General features: G+C 37.5%; 1 protein-coding gene across 1 annotated transcript in view; it reads right to left on the bottom strand.

Annotated features, from left to right (window-relative positions):
* The window catches only part of SUPT3H (SPT3 homolog, SAGA and STAGA complex component), a 43,395-nt gene that overhangs the window by 9,707 nt on the left and 12,237 nt on the right, over positions 1-21,451 (bottom strand). Inside the window, exon 4 of the mRNA XM_059831921.1 lies at positions 1,980-2,055. Within this exon, the coding sequence (XP_059687904.1) occupies positions 1,980-2,055 (76 nt within the window). The remainder of the gene's footprint in view (positions 1-1,979; positions 2,056-21,451) is intronic.

Genomic DNA, 21,451 nt, shown 5'->3' with positions numbered 1-21,451 from the left:
GGACAATCTTACTTAGGTCAGTGGTGGACAAGCTGATCACACAAAGCTGTGGAGACTCGGACAGAAAGAAGCTAGTAATATAGAGGTCTTAATGAGGGCTCTTTGTGAAGACAGGACAATCAAAATGAAGTAAATACAAGGTGGGAGAATCATTTGAAACAGCTCTTTCAGAGAGAGTCTTCAACGAGGACTAAAAAGCTAAAGAGAAGTCAGGTGTTAAATAGAAAACAGGTGTAAATAATGGTTATTTTTCAGGAGGCAATGAAAAAGCTACACAGAATTTCTGAGGACAAAAGAAATAAAAAAGCAAGAGAAAAAGTGTGAAGGTGATAGCAGGACCACAAAATGTTCCCTAAAATTTAAATTTGTAATTGTGTAGTACTTGATCTTTGATGGACCTGTTCTTTTGCCTGTCTTTCAAACTGCACAGAAATATGTGGAGCTGTAATTATGAATACATATTGTTAGAACTGGCTTGTGAAGTCCCTTCCAGGTTTATTCACTTGTGACACAGTTTTCATGGGTTTATATTACAGTAAAAAGGGTTTACTACTTTAAACACAGCAATACATTCAATTTTTACTAAAATATAAGAAAATAAGCAAAAATAGCCTTTGCGTTAGTTTTGAACAAATGTTCTGCATGGCCTTTAGTATGTGCTATCTAGTTGAGTTCCTATTATGCAATTGAATTTGTGTATGACTCTCGCTACTACTTTCTAAGCACTGTAATTCTCTTATTCTTCAATGACGTTAAAAGTCAGTGAGAAGAACTGTATAGACATGGTCATTTAAAAACACCGTGAAAATACCGTTGAGACTTTTTTATAGATAGCAATCCCCTGGTCAGCAACATTCAGTTTTATTTTGCAAATTTAGGATTTCTATTTGTTCTGTCTCCAGATGATAATTTCTGGGTTTTGAAGACGACTTTATCACAAACCCCTCATTTGCTGAAGTCACCCTAATCTGAAGTATCATTTATCTAATGGCTCACAGATGTGTGATGCCAAATTATAACTAAGCTTACAAAACATATTGAATTAGGAAAAGAAATGCTTACAAAACATGTTTTCCAACATTTGCTGACATTCGCTGATAGAGAACAGTGTTTCAAATGTGTCATTTATTCGCCATAAATGAGTCACTCTTTCTTCGAATTTAAAAGGAAGAACAAGATAAGGTCTCGCATTTAAAGACACCATTGTGTTCAAGTCTGTGTTGCAGGATCATGTGCTGTTTTGTCATGATTTTTACTGGCTCCTTCACCTCACTTTCTCTGACATTTGACCTAAAACCTTAGTCATCACTTAACCGCTTCTGTAATGATGTTTTGCTACATGATCAAGCCCATTAATTTACAGCTCATTATAGTTGTGGCCCGCAAGTACTTCTAGTAAGTTGGTTTTCAGTGCTAGTAAAGCCCTAATTCTGTCATCATGTTATTAGTGTTGGAATGGCGTATACTGATGAATTTGGCTAATGTTGAATAAATTCCACAGCAGGAGCTTACAGCTTAAAATAGAAAAGCCTCTTTAGTAAGTTCTTTGTGTCTCTGTGGATAGGGAAATAAAAGCAAAACTTGCTGCTCTTCTCTAATTTTAGATGCATTCCGAAAAACCTGCAACCATGAAACGTTACTAATACGCTGACTATAACACCACCATGACAGACTTCAGGCAAGCATGGGTGTTTTAATCCATTAACTCTTTACCAGTTCTATCTTTGCAGTCGTCCCCACCAGCACAGTATTTGAGCACATAGAAAGCTTGGGAAATTTTCAAATAAAATACTCTGTCTGACAGCCTGAAACTATGCTAAATTAACTGTTCCCAGGAGTTATGCGGAGAAAGAATTTCGAGTTTTATTATTGCGGATGAAATAAAAGTGCTTTAAAAAACCATGAGGTTCTGCTGTGTTCTCTATTACATGAAATAATAATTGAACATCTTAATACAGTGCAGCCATTATAATACTTACAAAAACTCAATTGCCGACTTTCACAAAATTCTGCATACTGGACTGAGTCCATCATTCGTGTTTGTCTTTCTGCTCTCTGACAAAAGAGTAGAAGTACATGATGTACCTTAGTCCAAAAAGAACTGCATTCCACAACAGAAATTATAACAGCAAAGCGCCCCTGCCATAACCTTGAAGTAACCCCCCCAAATAAAACATACATTGAAGAAGTTAAGATGGAGAAATATAAACCACAGATTGGTTATTAGCCTTGTGAGTTAAATTACTCAGCGGAGCCTGTCAATTCTTATTTTAAAAATCTGCTTGCACACCGCTCACCTACGACAGTGACGAGGGCTGAGTCAGGAAAGGTGCTGAGCACTTTTGCCCTGACCGAGGTGCACGTTTCAATTGAAGCACATGAGTAGTCTGCTTGCGTGTTTACAGATGACCAGACAAGTAAAATGTTCTCCTGGACTGAGGCCAACGTGTTCTGCACTAAGCAGAACTGAACCTATGTGCTTTTAAAACGGGAGCGTGAGCAGTAGTGAAATGAATAAATTCCATCACATTGAAGATGTACCAGACAGAGCGGAGCATTGAAGAGCCCCTTCCCACACAGACATTCAATATACTGTAATAATTAAGTGCTAAATGTGCCTGTTTCTTACTTTTTTTTACTGTTAATCTATGCTTGGTTTTTTATACTTCTGAACACCTACAGGAGAAGAGAGGAAATTAGACTGACTTAGAGTTCATTCAAGAAAAACAGCTTAAAATGTTCACTACTGGATTTAAGAATGTACTTCACACAGAGTCCAGTGTAAACCAAAAGACTGTATCTCAAAAAAGCCAAGGTACAAAACCATAAACATTACGCACATCCTCCCCTCCACATACATACTATGCCATAATTGAATCGTGGTTGAAGCAGCACTGAAATTCATGGTTAGGTTTGAGCTCGTGTTTGAGTGTTGTTTACTTCAACAGAGCAGGGTTGATTTTCACAAGGTAGGGATCTGGTCTCTAGAAGAGATTAAATCCTTCATGTATCGGAGGCAGGAAGCGGTCATTAGATTAAAGAGAACGATTATCCTCTTCAGAAGCAGACAGCTTACTCAAGTCTCTCAAACAAGGAAAGTAGACTGTCTTAAACATCGAGGAAAGGAATATAACTATCTTCCAAACAATAACTCAATGAATAAATCATTGCACTTGGTAAGAGCAGAACTGTAACTAAGAATACAAAGCAGTATCAGGAGTGGCTGATGGCACCGAGGCTTTACTTCTGCAGTGAGTCCATACAGCTCAAGAAACCATGCACGAAGAAGGTAAAGTACAGGTGTGTTTGCATTAAAGACAAAAACAAAGAAAGAAAACACACACACACAAATTTCGCTCTGACTCCCCGAGCACTTTTACATCTGATAAAATTGAAATTGCCGAGTTCTTTAATCAGATTTAATGGAAAACAAAAGGGCTGCTGATAAAGAGTATTTGGAGACAGGCTATACAACCAGCATTTGGTCTTAGCGGTTTCTCAAATCAGAAAACAAAATCAAAAAAGAAATCAGTACTTCAAATAGAGTTTCTTCCTCTATTCTCTGCCTTTTAGGTCACTCTTCTGTGACAGTCCAATCCACCAAACATGAGATATTTTTGACAGCCAACATGTTCAATTTAGTTGTGAACTGAAGGACTAATTGTCCAGGAACATACCTGGATATTCCTTCTTTCTTCTCTTCTCTACCCAGTCAATCATTTCTACTGTATTTTGACTTTTAGTCACCAGGACAGAAAATGTTCTGCTTAAGCATTTTTCAGTTCTTCTCCTGTGCATGCTGCTGGCATCTTGACTACATTTTTTGGAGCTGCCATTTCAGATAAGTAAAAATTTTCAGCCAATCTATTCCATCAAGATATTAAGTAAGTCTAGACTGATTTTGTATCCTTTAAAAATAAACGTCATGATACATGCCATAACTTCAATCCTCATCTAGCATAATCATAACAGAGATCTGTTTTGCCTCTGAATTAATTCAGTCATACTTTTGAAGACAGAAGGCACCACCAGGATCATCTAATCTAAACTTCTGCATAGCACAGGACACTTCTCACATAATACATCCTAGAAATGGCAGTCCTAGAATTTCTTGTGTAATTTCACTATATGTTTTAGAAAGGCATCTAATTCGGGTTTAAATTTTTCACATATTAAGAGATAACTTCTTCAAATAATTTAAAATGCTAACTTTTTATGCAGTATGTTTTAAATTCTGCAATCATTTGTGTCTTTGTTAGAAATTACTAGTTGGGCACACCCAGGTAATACTGAAATAATTTAACTTTAGGTGGGTGATCAAATAGACTGAGCTTCTCTAAGTACGACAAAATTTTCTTGAAATTTTACACATGGAAATGTGCAGGCTCGCAGAACTGTTGCTGGAGATCTCCGTCCAACAACCCTCCCTCTGGAGGTCTCTAGCCCAACCTCCATCTTAAAAGAGGACTATTGCCAACACTAGATGAAGTCACTATGGCTTTCTCCAGCTAAGCCTTGAAAACCTCCAAGGACAGAGATTTTATGTCTCCTCTGGGTAACCTGCTCCAGTGTTCCACGAGCCAAAAGGATTTCTAATGTCCTACTTGAACCTGCCAAGCAACAATTTGTGGTTCTTGACCTTCTGTATTCTACCCATCAATACTAAGAAAGGTTTGACTCTATCATTTTTGTTACTGTCCTTCAGCAGTTGTAGGCTGCTATCTAACCACCCTTCAGCCTCCTCTTCTTCAGATTAGGTAAAACTAATTAATCTCTCTCAGCATCTTCCGACAGGACATGTGCTCCAGGGCCCTCAGCTCTCAGTAGCTTTCAGCTAAACCTTTCCAGTTTCTCAGCATTTTCGTGGAACTGAAGGACCCAAACCTGGATGTAGTGTTCCAGATTTGGCTCAACAGCACCAAGTAGAAGGGCATGACAACTTCCTTCAGTCTGCCAGCCACATTCCTGCAAAACTGTGAGTTTTGCTTTAATATGATGAGACCAAACTGTTGACTCACGTTCAACTTGATGTTCATTATCACCCCCCAGGTTCTTCCCAGAAGGGCTGCTACCCAGACAGCTGGTATCCAGCCTGTACTGATGCATGGGGTTACCCTGTCCCAGACGCAGAAAGTCAGTGAAGTTTCTGTTGGTTCAGCTCTCAAGGTTTTCAAGACCTGTCTGGACTGAAGCTCCATCAATCAGAGCACCAGCCACTCTTAACTGACTGTCATCAACAGATTTGCAGAATGTGCATTTTGTATCTTTGCCCACATTTTTTGTGTCCACATTGTTGATGAAGATATTGAACAATATGGGCCCCAGTATCAGTCCCCGGGATATTCAGTTTTCACCTGTTGCCACCTATACGACAAGCCATTGGCTATTACCCTTCACATCCAGCAGTTCCAGGGATTTAAAACGCTTCGCAACAACAAGGAAGGCACAGGAAAGCAAAATGACATGAAACGCTAACAGGAGGAGGTACGCTTCAAAGTCCTACCTGAGGTGACAAATTAAAAAAGACATCTAGAAATTTAACAAGGATACTTTAACTTTTACAGGCATCTCATAATGTAGTATGGAAACTGCAAAACCAGATTAATCCCAAGAGCAGTTATGTTAAATTAAATGATGTAGCAATGACTGGTCTCAGCAAATACACTATAGAGCTCTGAAAATGCATGCTGTCAAAGGCTGGTCAATAAGCCTCACAGTATGTTCACTACCAAAACATTGCAAGCTTCTTTACAAGAAACGAAAAAATACTAATCAAAGGTTTATTAAAAGAAAGGTGCTGCTGAGGGATTTTTCCAATAGGGACTTCATTTCTCTCTACAAATTGTCTACAGCAGTTGTCTAAACACTGGAGTTAGTTTTGTTCTTAGATACTAAATGAATACTTACACTTCTTCTCTGTATTAATATGTTTTATGTAGTAAAATTACCCACATATCTGTGAAATAAAATTGCTTTCTCCCTTCAATTCTCCTTTCTAAAAGAAGTCTTTCTTAAAGGTGGCTTCTAGAGTGATGCTCTAAAACACCACCAAATAAAATACCTTTTCTCATAAATAATTGAGCTCTATTTTCTTCCCAATACACTTTAACAAAAAAATCCACATCATGGCATGGAAACTCACAGTTCAGGGGATAGGGATAGCCATTCCATCAGTCCTACCAGTTTTAGAATAGTCTATAAATAACCAGCAAATGCAGGAGAAATAAACAGATGGATAGCATAGGTATATCATCTTTAAGAAAACAGCGAAGCACAAGACAACAGCAGATCATCTTTCCTCTTCACTTCTCAAGATTATAAACAGTAATTAATTTCTCTTACATCATCCCTGTTTTGGAAAAATTTAATGTTCCCTTATCTCTACATTTCTAAGGTCTATTTTTCCATAAACTCAAAATGAATCAATAACATGGGATAAAAAGGGAGAAGAAAGAGTGAGCACATTATTGTGAACACAGTGTTACTCCGGGCCAAAAGAGTTTAAAGGAAACAGCATTCAGTGTTTGGGAAGTCACAGAAAGTGTGTGAAAATGCTATAACCTGTAAGTAATGCTTTCTTTTAAATACCCACTTGCTCTTTTTCACAGTCTTTACTTTTCAAATATTTTTTCCTGAAAACAAGAAATGAGACAGGACGTTTTAACGAAGAAACAAGTTCAATTGTATACAAGTGAAATTTTCCAAATTCTGTCTGGGAAGGAGTAGCAAGTCACTCCAACAGGACTGAAGTCCTCTTTCATCAGTATAAAAGCAAGTTTGCTGGGAATCTTTCCTACATGAAGAAACATTGAACCCCCTAATGACACACCACCTTGAAGCAATCTCAGCTTGAAACCAGATACAATAAATGACATCGATGACACTGCCCCACTGGATTATCCAAATAATTAAAAAGATAGAGTTTTTACTCTTTCTAGAGTAGTACCAGTCACTCTAAGCAGTTAAGAAGCTGAGTTATGTGGCGTACAGCAGAGTTAAAATACTTTGCATGCTTTCCTTGGAACATGCTGAAGGATGCAGTAGATAGGACCTGGCACAGTAAGTGTATGCTTCGTCTTCCAAAAATGTGTTGCATTATATCTTTCTTTCAGCATGAAGAACTAAAAACGAAGACCAAAAAGGGAAAGGAAAGAAAAGGTAGAGAGTTGTATGCTGTCACCTACCATCCAGGGTGAAAAATAATCTTATTTTGATTCCATTTTAAAGCTTTCACACTTGACATACAAAGCTCTTTGTGTGGGGGGAAGGCAAGAGGCCAAATGTTAACTTGCTTACCAACTATTTCGTGTCTGAAGGAAATGTGCCGAGTAGCTGCTAAGTTGGAACATTTGAAAAACGTACGCAGTGTGGCTGGACGCCCCTGTGTTTGGCAACAATGTTAATGATGAAGATGTTGGCTTCCCAAACTGCTTGCATATTCATATTGTGGCGTGATTTCCTGATTTCCTTTGCTAAAGACCTCTTCGTTGTGTACCTATCACAGCTTCAAAGGAGCTAGGTGACTACCCTAGAGAAAAAACAAAGTTGCCCTGCAATGGCTGATATTACTAAAAGAGTATGACAAATAAAATTTTCTTATTTATACTAGAGAATAACAGGGTGCTGTATGCTGTCCCTGACAGCTGTCTGGTTGTAAGTCAAAAATTACCTAGATTTAAAAAAAAAAAAAAAATCATTTGAGAAATAAAGCACAAGGTAGCTCAATATTGCAGAGCTTACAAGATATGCTGAAAACACGTTTTCAGTCTTCTGTATCTTGAAGTTATCTGAGGATTATCACTATCTGAAGATTTTTGTTACATAAAGGAAAAACGTATTTACTCTTCTGAGAATCACTTGAATTAGTAAGCAAAGAAAAAAAGGGTTTTAAGAGTAAGCATTTTCAAAGATTAAGCTTACTCAGAGTTTTATACAGAAAATAAAAATGCCACTTGGGGAAAGATCAATAGCTTTTGTAATGTAATACTTGATTTGGCTATAAAGTACAGACGAACAGGGAATTTTTATCATTTTTACCCACCTCTTACAGAACATACCATACATTCTGCAGTAACCATTAATCTGAACAAGTCTGCACTGCAAACTTGAGGCCTTTGATGTATTTGATGTGCTCATGTGTTTAGTACAAAGTTCCCAATATTAGAAGAAAACATGAGGTCTTTTTCTGGCAGACCAAGATGTTCCCAATTTTAACGTATTTTCACACAGTAAAAATAGTTTTGCTTTTTTCTCTACAATATTATTAACCCCACTCCCCCCGAATAAACATCGCTTAAGACCTTGAGAAGCTTAAAAAATCTTAACTGTTATGGAGATGCTAAGGATATACAACTGAAAATGACATGAAAGGAAGCTGTGGATGATGACAAATAAAAATCAAAATAGACATTTTAAAGACAATTCTAATTTTTCATTATTAAAAAAATGCTGATTTTCGGTCCAGGGACTGACAATGGGATTCACTTGACCTAGTTAGACATCTGCAGTATCCTAATTAGTCACCTAAAGTCCATTTATTGTAAAAAAGATAATAGGCATTTTTAGAGAGCAACTTCATCCTAAACTATATGTTTAAAATAGGTCAGATGAATCACATCCATGAATTTGTCTGAGGTTCATCAACTGCGGACATCAGCAATGGAGCCCTAGGGACACTGGCTTAGGTCTACATGTCCACAGTACAGACATCCTCAGAAAAGCAAGATGAATCCAATGAGTGATGAGTGAAGCACACCATCACCAGTTGGGCAATTGCCATTTTAGGGCTAAGCAAAAGCCAAGACTAAAGAATGACTCAGTAAATTTGGTTCCTGCTCTGATCTCAAAGCAATGCAAGTATATACAAAGGCCGCTTTGTACCCCGGGTGTTTGTTAATTCCATTCATCTTCCTCAAAGTATGTAAAATGTAATCTAACAAAGTATGCACAGATAAGTAGGGGGAAGGGAGCTGGCAAGACTATTTAAGATTATGTAAAAATTTCAAGGGAATTATGAAGAAAGAAAGCAAATGAAATTGCACAGACAATAACAAAATGAATGGATTGATTCCCAGCAGTCATGATCTCATTGCTTAAGGAATAAATAAAACTGACCTCCTGATAGGGACTCACTGCCCCTGTAATACTTTGCCCTTGAACATATGCAAAATCTACACATACTGTATTTATTTGAATCAGCTCCATATCATATCCAAATTCCTTGTCTAAATTTATTACTGCTAGTCTGAAATGTGGAGCTGGAACCTGCAAACGAAATATTTCCATTTCATGGAATACCTTTGATTTCTACAGAAAAATATTTTTTTCTGCTATAACAAGTATCATCATGAATTTTGCAAAACTGTGTTTTAAATTTATGGCTATCTTCTACCAGTGCTTTCCAAAAAACATAAAATAATTTTGGATAAACTATGCTACCAAACTTAAAAAGTTATGTGGGATTTATTAATATATTAAGACGACTGACCTTCCCTCACTTTTCTGGTTGAGAACACTGAACCACCTTTCTGTGGTTTCCATCTGGCTGTACATCAAAAACTTTACATATCAGGTTAATATTAGGATACCTTTATGTCTTCTGTATAGCACTCTTCTGAACACTTATCCTGACTCTGTATCAATTCAGAGATGAGGTTAATATAAACAGCTTTAGCATCTCACAAGTTAAGCTTTCGGTCATCAAAATAGGTGTCACTCATTGTCTGGGAGATACAAGCGGCAGAACAGTTCCTTTTGCAGAATGACTTTTACATTTTTTCTCTTATTTGCAGTCAAAATCAGCCATCGCACTCGGTTTAACAATAATACAATAATTACATGGGCTCACTTGTAAGCAAAATATTGTGAGCCATGAGAAATTTTTTAAATATTTCTTTTAGCTTTATGACTAGAGATATGGATAGATGGATAAATAAAAGGACAGACAGCTTAGAAATGTGTATTTACTTAATATTTATACTGGATTCCATGCAAATTTCTTCTGGTTATTATATTACGTGTCATCTCAAAAAACCCTCAAGTACCGCCTCACCCTCATATTATTCTCCCCCATTGTTATTTGCAGATAGTTGGTTTTGAACCCAATTTAGGTACAGCCACTTGCATCCAGGATAGGTGATTTAGCACTGAATAACTAAAGAGTTGCCTTAGAAATAATCTGACTCCCTGAAACTGCCCTCCTTCCACTCCACTGAAATCCCTCCCGTGCTAGGCTGATGTGCTGTTTGGTCCTGTGGTCCAGAACTCATGGAGTGTGTTTTGCTCAAAGGCTGTTTATGGTCTTGGATGGAGGTTGGCTTGGAATGGTACAGGCACAACACACCTCGCCTGCTTGCTCACCACCCTGGGTGTAGAAGAGGGTTGGAGGATCCAGTCCTGCTCCTCCTGGTCCAAGGGGGGTTGTTTCAATCCAAAGTTCACCCATGGGAGATGGATCCCACACACAGTTAGCTTCAGTGAAACTCAATTTCCAGACACAGTCTATTTATTCACTCAATTACGTGTCCAGAATTCTTCACTTTACAGCCACAACTTGTTAAGCAATACACCCAGTAAAGCTAGTTAAACTGAACAGCGGATAAGTTTGGGAACAGCTAGGGACCAGCCCTCTTGTTCACTGGCTTTAAATGGTAAATGCAAGCAAAAGAACAAACCTAATTAAAAAAACTTGCATCATAAAAGTCTGTCCTGTTAAGAGCCAGCATCAGGATATGCTTCTGAAAATACATTTGAGAGTTTTCCTTATGTTAAATGAGAAATGAAGGAGGAGGAAGTCCTCGAGAGTATAGTTCTTACCCTCTTTATGTTGAAAAGAAAGGAAAGCAAAGTGAACCCAAGGTACATACTAGTAAGCAATACCTGTGATAAACTTCATTATCCTGTAAGGCATATCTCTGTAACTCTTCAGGAATCAGGCCTGCTGACAGGCACTGTGAAATGCCCTCCTGGATAATCCTCTCGAGCTCCAGAGTAAATGGAGGAGCGTAAGGCAACAAAGGAAAATTTTGACTAGGAGAAACTTGAAGAAGTTTCAGGCCATACGAACAATACATATTCATTTTACTCCTGTTATCTTATTTGTCAATATTAGAATTCTGTCTTTTCCTTTACCCTTAGTAAAACAGACTTGTCTTGTCTTATATTCATTTCCGCCCAATTCTCGCGGTATCTGCCATTCTTTGGGATAGCTCCATCCCGCACAAGAAATTACCATTCTGCGCAGGAGATTCACAAGTACTGCAATAGGCACATCCTTGGCAGGTGATGCTCTTTCAATCAGAGTGGAATGAAAAAGGTTTATAATTAAAAATGTTTTTTTCAGTGATGTTGTTTCTTGAAAAACTATTTTAAAAAAAAAAGCGTGACTTTCAAAATAATGGCAGAATGTACATACACAAATAAGGAATTCATGACACAAAGTTTTTGCTATATGCAGAAGTAATTTGGTGTGCACTATAGCAATCCACTTCTTAAGTCTGCATTCAGTCTTACAACCCATAGATGAAATCCTGGTTCTGTAGCGTCCCCAGCAAAGCTTCCATTAACTTCAATAGCTGTAGGATCTCACCCCACCAACATCTCTCCTAACTTAAGCTTGCACCTAGTATAGATGGTTACCACCCTCTTGTCAAAAGAAAGAAGAAAAATGAGCTCGCAAAATGGACACAGATCCTAAACCAGCCTTTTCTCTATGTGCTCCTACCTGCAGATTAGAAATCCAACTTAGACTCTCTCTATAAAAGTATTTTGGAATAAAAACAGGCCAGCATGGGTCTAGAGAGGAGAACTCCAGCTGCTGCTAAGCTGGCTGGGTTCTTTCATGAAGTCATTACAGCATTGACTCTTAGGCTAGGACTCACCTCATACAACGTTGGGTGTTTTAGTGTAATCTAGTCACCCTTTATCATCAATGGGAAAAGAGAGGCACTTCTATAGGCTGATCACACCTATTCCAGCTGTGGTAAGAGAATGTGTCACCTCTGGATGTGCCCTTCTCCCTGTAGACACAGGAATGTAGGTGACTGATAGAAATTAGGAAAAATTTCTTATTAGGAAAAATTTCTTCACTGAGAGAGTGGTGAAGCATTGGAAGAGGCTGCCCAGGGAGGTGGTGGAGCCACCATCACTGGAGGTGTTCAAGGAACGTGTGGACGTGGCACTGCGGGACATGGTTTAGTGGGCATGGTGGTGTTGGGTTGATGGTTGGACTTGATGATCTCACAGGTCTTTTCCAACCTTAGTGATTCTGTGTGATTCTGTGAAATAGCTGTCTGGTTGCCAGCTGAGAACTTCCCCCTTTAGCCATACAGACACTTTGTTAATGCAAACTGGGAGATTATAAGCTGTGGGATGCACCTAGCACAAGATACTGATCTGGTTTTTGAAAGGAAGGCCACTAATTCATTAAGTCACATAACTTAGTAACTCCAAAAATGAGTAAAACAGTTTAGCTTAGCCATTTTCCACAACAAATCCAAATCCAGCAACTTCTATGAAGAATTTGTGTAAGAAGTGCATTCATAAACGTCTATAAGGAAAGGGTTAAAAATAATTAATTAAAAGTAATTAAAATTAATTAAAATTAAAATACATGGTACTACGTGTACATAGATGTGCTCTCCTCGGCATGCGACTGGAGAGTGCGCAGTTGCTTGAATTAACTTTTTCTGTTAGAAAACTTTTTCTGTCCACTATAATCAGAGAACAATACAGAGTGGTATTCAGAAATGGATTCTTGCTTCCTTAACCCAAGAAGTGTGCATATAGACGTTTCACATGCAACTTGTGGCATTTACGCCACTGAGTCTAATTCTGTGGTTGGATTTTTATTCTTTTGGAAAAGCCTTTCTAATTTGATAATTGCCAGACATGGAACTCCAGATAAAAATCACATCACGAAATTTAGGAAATAAGTGAGTCACACACTGAGTTAAAAAGGAAATGCTTCCCTCAGAAAAACAGTGACCGGTATGCATTACATATAATCTGCATGTGTTTTCATAAGGACAGAGTACATTTCTCTTTAAGCTCAAAATAAGTGATAAGGGAGACGACTCTCTCAGCCTCCCAGGCTGAATTTGGCTGCCTGCTGCCTCTTGAATAGCCCAGGCTTCCCGAGCGGAAAAAGAACAGCACTTCAATATTCAAACCTCCTACCTGGGTTCTGCTACTAATTTGCCATTTGAGCATGACCGAGTGCAAACGAAGGCTGAATTAATCCCGTTTTAAGGCTCATTTCACAATTGTTGCAAAGGTTATGCGGTCGTCTGCATTGATACTAAACCGGTGCAAAGTCGGTGCGCAGTGACGCCACGCCGCACGCTAGCCGTGTATAGCCGGCTTGCACAGGCTGGGGGAGAAAAAAGCCAAATCAAACCTGCACAATGTGCCCAGGTATGAAGAATAAGGAGACCCTAAAAATCACAGTCTGAATTGAAAGGCTTTGAATAAAAGCATTAGGATTTTTTTTTCAATTAGGACTTCATTCACGACGCTGAGAACAGCATTTGGCCCAGCGTGAATATTTCATCAGTCAAATGTTAATGACTGTGTGACACTTGCTATTTATTTAACTATGACAAATTTGCTATGCTGCTATTCTTATTGTTTCTTAATTTCTTTAAATACGAGCAAATTTATCTTCATAGTATCCTTGTGAGCATTATCTCCACTATATATATGAGAAATAGAATCATAAAAAGATTATTTTCCCAAAGGCAGTTTATTTAATCGGCAAACGCTTCTCTTGTTCTCTACTTTCTCTTTTCTCTTTCTAATGTTAGAGAGGAAAAGGAAAACGTGAAGATTCCAGGATTTAACAAAATGATTTAGTGTTTGGAATTAAGTTAATTTGAACCATCAGCTAATTTGGCTAATTTGGAACAAACTATTTAGTCAGTCCCTTACACCATGCCTATTGATAAATATACCACAAAATTATTAAGCGTTTACATAAACCCAAAGAAACATATGCTGTCGTTAATTCAAAACAATCACCACCATCCAAAGCCACTACAGGAGTTCTCTTATTAAACATCCCCATTCCCTTCTCCGCAAAAAAAAAGGGAAATCTCAAAAAATGTATTTCTGAATTGCATAAAACTTTCACAATAATACTTAAACCAATTACATTTCAATTTGTGTAAGAAGTAGAACTAAAACGTTTAGGCGAAACTTTAGTGATACATCATTTAAAAGCAGAAAATTCAAAATTTTAAGTTGCGAACAAAATTTGCCAGACTGCTCATTCGATTAAGATGGGAGGAATACTTCAAGACTTTCAAGGCTGAAAGTCAAAGTGAAACTAATTGTCTTGTGAAAAACTATGCAAACATATGCAGGCAGCTTTTAGTATATGAAATGTGGATGTTCTGTACTAGTGAAACCACAGTTTCTTAACCGTGACTTACCGGTGAATTCTATCTTAGATAACCTCAGCCATTTCACGGCAAAACAAAGCACAAAGTTGGTTTGCGGAGCCTTGTCAAGCCACCATAGCTTACCTTGCCTTTAACAGAAGAAATGGGTCCTACATGTCCTGGTCTCTTGCTCTGCAATACCGATTGCCCCTCGACACCCATTTCTACCATAGGCCCTTCACACATTTATAAAAAAGAAGGTACCTTTACAATAGTTTTGATGGGATTTTCTTTTTTTCAATGCTGAGATGAGGGGAAGGAAAGCAAAGAGCATCTACTGTATATGGATTCATTACCATAAGCTTTACTGATAGTTTATCCTGTTTCCTAATGAAAGCAAAAAACCCCCACCGTGTCTCTATTAAAAAGCAATCAGATTTGGTATCCTGGTGACACTTTAAAGAGCACATTATGTGGGAAAACAAAATAAACATTTACCCTGGCAAATGAAAGTGAATTTGGGTTTTGACATACTTGGCAGGAAGGTAGAATTATATTCATGTCAAGTATGCAGAAAAACTAATATAATATTTAAATATTTGCTTAAGTAATATAGAATTTAAAACAACACATTAGAAGAAACATTTTTTCTGAAATATTTATAAGTTTTTTAGTATAGGACATGCCATGAAAGTAATACGTTCAGCTGAAATTTCAGACTCCTACAGCCTTTGTTATACATCCCCATCACCGGTAAAGTGGTAAAGAGTCTTCATCTTCTACTGACAAGGCTTTATTTATATTTCCAAGACAAAGGCGGTTCTTATACTGATGGTTTAAACTGATAATGAATATATGCAGCTTTCCAAAGAAACAAGCCTTGAGAATCTGAATCTTGCAAATATTGATGTAATGAGCTAATGTTAACACTATCTCAGCTAAATCCTACAGCACTCTTCCACTGTTCAATATTAGATGTGTGCAATTATTTTAAAACACCTTTAGTTTGCAACAAGACATAATTCAGTGAAGACCTTTATATCGCTCAGAAAGTATCTGAATGCTGTATGTCAATGACCTCTGAAATTCTCAGCTACACTTAATAATGTAGCACTAATTCTTAAATTAAGCTGCATATTGGATGCTAGTTTTAGTTCCAAAAAAAGGTATTTTGACGCACCGTCTAAATATGCAGTTATTGGACTTTTCTTTTTGGGTGTAAATCTAAATTAATCTAAATCACATACCCACAAAAATCAAATTTACCATTGCATCAGAATTATAAATTATTATGAAGTTTGAGGTACAGTATTCTGAGTTACTAGGAGCATTTTAAAACATTTCTTTCAAGAAAAAGCTTTACTTAATTTTATCTGATTTGGAGAGATATGCATAATTAGAAAATATTTTGAAATATTTCTGAATTGCCATAATAATACCATAATAATTCAAAGCAGCAACACCAGTCTTCATTGTAATTGTACATTGTAGAAATGTGTCATTTTAAAATCACTCAAAAATAATTCATTTAAATGTAACCTGATTTGTAAATTTAATTATGAACTAGTAAACTAACTGCTCGGATTTTCAGTTCCTCTAAATCAGCACAGCTCCTCTGAGTCCCATCATAAGACAGAAGCCACTGTTTATTTCAAATCAGCAATTAAAAGCGATACAGAGTATTCCGACTGTAAGACACAAACAAAAAGGACTAGTTTGGGGAATTTTACTTTCAATCTTCTTAATTTGCAGTGCCCGATGATACACAAAATGTTATGCTGCATTAATAATAGCTTTTGAACATAGTATTCATTCATCCAGCCTGTTACAGAAATAAATTTAACAAGAGACTATTCCCTGTGCACATTCTTAAAATTGCTTGCAATGAAAACAATACCTTCCAAAGATGTTAGCACTGTTCAATTCGACGTGCAAAATTTTCAGTCACTTACCAAAAGAAAATATATAAAGAATTCTTTTTTTTATTCTACTTTTCTTCTACAGTTGGTCAAATGATTTTAAAAGGTAGAAAGCTTTGAATTCAAGAGCTTAGCGAGAGATATCCCAGAAACCTACTACCAGGATAATCTCCCGAAAAGGAAGGCATGGCTCGAATTCCTGTTCAAAATCAGCTATAAAGATATTGACTGTATTACATGAATATATAATAGTTCAAGCTGATATTCTTATTGCTGGGCACTGACAGCTTTGTAAATTTAACCTGAAAATGAAAATAATTTAATTTTGGAAATGCCACATTTCTAAGGATGTCTCTCTTTCTGTTTAGATTTTCTTGGTGGTTCAGACTGACCAAAATGGAAGGGTTAGGGTTTTTTTGGGAGGTGGAGGGGTGGCAAGGTGCATCAAAGATCTATGAAAAAAAGAAAAACTAAAAAAATCACATAGCCCTCCTTAGAGAATAATGGAAAAATGTCTTCAGTTCAATATACTATACTTAACGATTTAACATAATTGGGATGCAAAGAACAACACCTTTAATAACAAGACTTTGAAACACAGCTTTGAAGGTTGAAGTCTAGTATTCAAGGTGCTGATAGTGTAGCACCACTAACAACCACAGTTTGGCATCAATTACTTGACTGCACTGTTAGAAGTTGCTGTAGATTCTCATGCCATCATATATGCTGTTGGAGAAAATTTACTCTTCATTGGTGGTTGCTTGGCTTCCTCAGGCTTTCTGAATCTTTCTGACATTTTTAGAGTCAGATCTAGCATTTCTCAAAGATGCCAGTGTCTCTTCAGCATTTTTGTCTCTTTCTTTAAAATGCAATTCAGGGTAACAAGGTTAGCAGACACAGCAGTCATCTCACTAATATATTTCTTTAAATACTGGAACTAGAAATCAGACCTCCAGCCTTGGGGTACATCAAGAGTTAACTCCCATTTTAAGAAGGGTGTGATTAGTAGCTGGAAATCTGCCTGAGTTCAGTACATCTGAGAATGCTATTACAATTTCAGATATAAAATAATTAGCTGATGATATGAGCTGACAGCTAATACATCTACAATAAACATAAAAAAAATTATTTCCAAGCGGATGTAGAGTATGTGTTCTGTTTCTAAGCCGTTTGATATGGTCTGTGTAAGGAGCTAGGACACGATACCAGATGCTGTATGTTCTACAAGCTTTTTCTGCAGATGTCTGCAGCCTGAGAAAATCAACAGTGCTTTGAATAACACTCCTAGTAAAAGCATCTTCTTGTCAGAGTCACTGTATGATATAGGATATGAATCCCACACAAGTGGATGAACTGATTTTAAATAATACCATCTGACAATGGTAGAAAAAACTCTTAGTAGGTCTGACAAAGTCCTGGAAATGGCTGTTAGCCTTGGGAAATAAAATCCAGCCCTCTGACAGAGACTACCCGTCCTTCTTTCATTTGATCAAATGGAAAACCAAATTTAATGATTGCTTCCGAAGTTCCAGAGGCAAAGTTTCAACAGCACTTAACGCTGCTACCAAGGAGTCCGTATCTTTGCCCCTTACACGTGGCACTCAAAAAAGAGAGTCTGGAAAAAATCTTTAAGATTTATTTGACAATAAAATATATGCATCTTTATGTATTTTTTTGTATTACCACTTTACATCACTTTCTTGCCATTGACTTTAAAGAAATCTCTTTTAGAACACCGAAAGTATAGCGTACATGATACAGATACCATTATGCCAAAGAAATTCTAAAAGCCTGCCACCACCTGCATGCAAAAGTTACAAGAGCTACATCTTAAGTCATAAATCCGCACATTCAACTGTGAAGAATATTTTTTTTTTTGCTCAAAAATAAAACCTGTGGGCCCCCCGCTTGATAAAGATCTTACTGAATTCACATAAATCAATTTCTAAAATTAATTCTCTATGCAAAATCAGTATTTTTTCTAGTGATAGCATGATGGTCTTGTCTTCCTTGAAAATCTAGGTCTAGTTGTGGATGTACTTTGTCAAGCCAAAGCGGCAGCAATGCCTAATTTTTGCCACGTTAAAGTTAGCTAAAAGTGAACCCCAGATTATTAAAAGGGTCAAATGCTGATCTCAAGAATATCTGTAAGATTAAACTCTGCATGTTCATTCCATGAGGACTCTATGTAAGGTAGCTATCTGAAAATGAGAACTGTTACGTTTTTCCTGAGTATCCAAATTCAAATAACCTTTTCTGATTCATTTAATGCAAGTGTAGAACTGTCTGGGTATCCTCAGTTTTAATCAAAGATGGTAGAGCAAAATGGAAGAAAAGAGAGGAGACAAAATTTAAAGCTTGAGGGGCAAAACATACAAATGGAAACACGCTACCTTGTGTAGTGATCATAAACTATGCCAACTTATTACTCGTGCTGTTCTGTTAGGAATGTTGTGTGTCCGTTTTCTAGTGGATTGGGTAAGGATGCATCTCCCATTTTGCGACATGTAGAGCTTAATTATATTACTTTACCATTTCAACAGACACTTAAGATGCTTAAATCGTACTGCTTCTGATTCCATAGCTGTGACACATGTGTGAAGCTCTCACCGGGCGCAATTTTGCACAGCAGCCAGATCGTATTCTTACGGAAGAATACAGCAAGCAACTTTATAGATAAAATAAACCACAATGACTGAGACAAAATGAAAGACAGAAAACCCTGTTCCTTGTATACATAAAACGTCTATTCCAGGAAATACCAGCAGTTACAGATTACAGAAAGTGCAGAAGCTGGAAAGTCCAATTATACACTACCTAGATTTTTAAACAGTTTTTAGAAATTTGAGACGGTTTATCATCTATGTGTTTTATAAAAGCTCTTCTATTTCAACCCCACCTGCCATTTTAATATCTGAAATGGGAAACTTCAGTGCAGAATTATAGAATGGCAGAATAATTTACACCAGAAAAAGGTTGCGACCTTTCCAGAGATCTCTAGTTCGACTCTCTGCTCAAAAGAGGTCCAGTTAGATCAAGTGGCTCAGGACCTTGACCAGTCAAGTTTGGAGTATCTCCAAAGTTGGAGACTTCCTCAACCTCTCAGTTTCAAGCTTTGATCAGAATTTTTTTTTTTTCCTATTACGTATTAGTCTAAATTCTGTCCTTTACCATGCACATTCAAGCAGGGTCTGGCTCCATCTCCTCCGTATCCTGCCATTAGTCAGTTGTAGACAGCAATAAAATTTCCCTTTAGCCTCTCTTTTTCAGGCTGAACAAGCTCTAGCCTCCCAGCCTTTCGTCATATGTCAGGTGCTCCAGCCCCCTAAACTTCTTGATGACCCTCTGCCAGACTTGCTTCAGTGTGTCAAAGTCCTTCTTGTACTTGGGAGCACAAAATTGGACACAGATTCCAGATGCGGTCTCACAAGTGCCAAATAACGGGGAAGCATTATTTCCCTTGACCTGCTGGCTAACCTCTTGCTAACACAGCCCAGTATGTGGTTGGCCCACAAGCTGTACTGTTGCATGGGGTTATTGCATCCCATATTTGCTTTTGTTGAACTTCATGAGGTTCCCATCAGCCCATTTCTCCAGTCTATCAACAAGGTCCTTCTGAATGGCAGGCCTGCTTTCCAGAGATTTGACTGCTCTGGTATCATGACTCAGTATTTATTTGCCATGCTATGAATTACTGCTTTTATTTAGTTTAGAAGATTCAACAGCTAATCATGTCTGAGTTTAACAAAAAAAGAGAAAGAAATGCTTCAAGAAAATGCAGTACAAGGGAAGGCAACTGCATAGGAGATGTCCTCTCCTGACTTTAATTTCTTGGATTACATGGAAAACTGATAAAACTAAAATCACAGTAACATGCATACTTTGTATTCTTCATTGTACTTGTGTTCTTATTCTTACTCTCAGTACTAAAACAATATCTCCTCTAAAAATTCTGCCATAGGATCCTCTTTTAGGGATAGTCTAAGTGTCAGGTTACAAGTTTAGTCCTGTCAGAATGAGCCTTGAAACCAAAAATGCTGGTATTTCTACTATACCTCTGAATTCAACAGGAAGCAATGTGTTTACTATTAGATTATCTTAATGACCTTCACCTTAGGCCACAGCTCATTTGGCATTCCTAATAACACCTGAGCTCCAGTGTGAATGTAGGTGGGAAGGCTTGGCCCCTGGTGGCTTTGCAAATGGGAACGAAAAACGACAACACTTGTACTTAGCAACTGGGTAATATGTAATCAAATCTTGTGACATGCTAGCTTTTAGACTGGAACTTACTCAAAGGAAGATAACGACATACAGATAGTGACCACTGAGCGAATCAAGTGACTCTCAATTTTTTGCTTAAGTGCCTGTGACACTGGTTCACAAAATTCCATCTCAATTCAATCAAATACCATGGGCAATATAGACCAGAAGCTAGCAAAATGACCTCTTTACTTCTGAGGAGAAATTGCACTAGTCCTGGCTAATCCTGTGGTCAGAAGGAAAAAGAAAAAACAAAATCCCAAAGCAAGAACAAAAGGAGAAATGCAAAGATCAAACATACATTTAGCCCAGGCTCCAACAGTAGCTAGCCCTGAAGGCTTAGGGAATAGTATAACTACAAGACAAGCTTATAATAATTATTTTTTTGAATAGTTGTATAGCACCTGGTGATCTGTGGCTCAAGCACATCCTTAACCAAATGCAACATCTTTGTATTCAATAGCCTTCAGTAGATTTTTTTTTCCCCCATTAAGTTGTGCAGTTCAATAGATCTGAGCTCATTTTGGCTATATTTAATCGGAGTGCAGCCTGAAAATTACTTTCAGTGCTCCTCTATATTGTCTGCATGCGACAAACTATGGATGGAGAGGCTATGATGACACATAGCTTGCTCACTCTGCTATCAGAGGGTAAATGCCAATTTGAAAGAAAGGGATTCTTAGTGATTTTATAGAAGGTATTTGCAGGGCTAACCCACGAGCCTGATTAAAACTAGGTTTTGGTTCCCGGCTGGAGTCTAATACTGAGAAAAGCATTGTTATTCCCTTAGTGAATAAACAGACTAAGGAGAGGAAAAAAGGGGCTCTCTACTATACCTGTCATGTCCAGAAATAGCAGATAAATGAACCTTCAGATAAATTAAGTTGGCAC

This window comes from Gavia stellata, chromosome 2, assembly GCF_030936135.1.
Source record: "Gavia stellata isolate bGavSte3 chromosome 2, bGavSte3.hap2, whole genome shotgun sequence".
NCBI lineage: Eukaryota > Metazoa > Chordata > Aves > Gaviiformes > Gaviidae > Gavia > Gavia stellata.
This window is presented reverse-complemented; position numbering and strand designations above follow the sequence as displayed.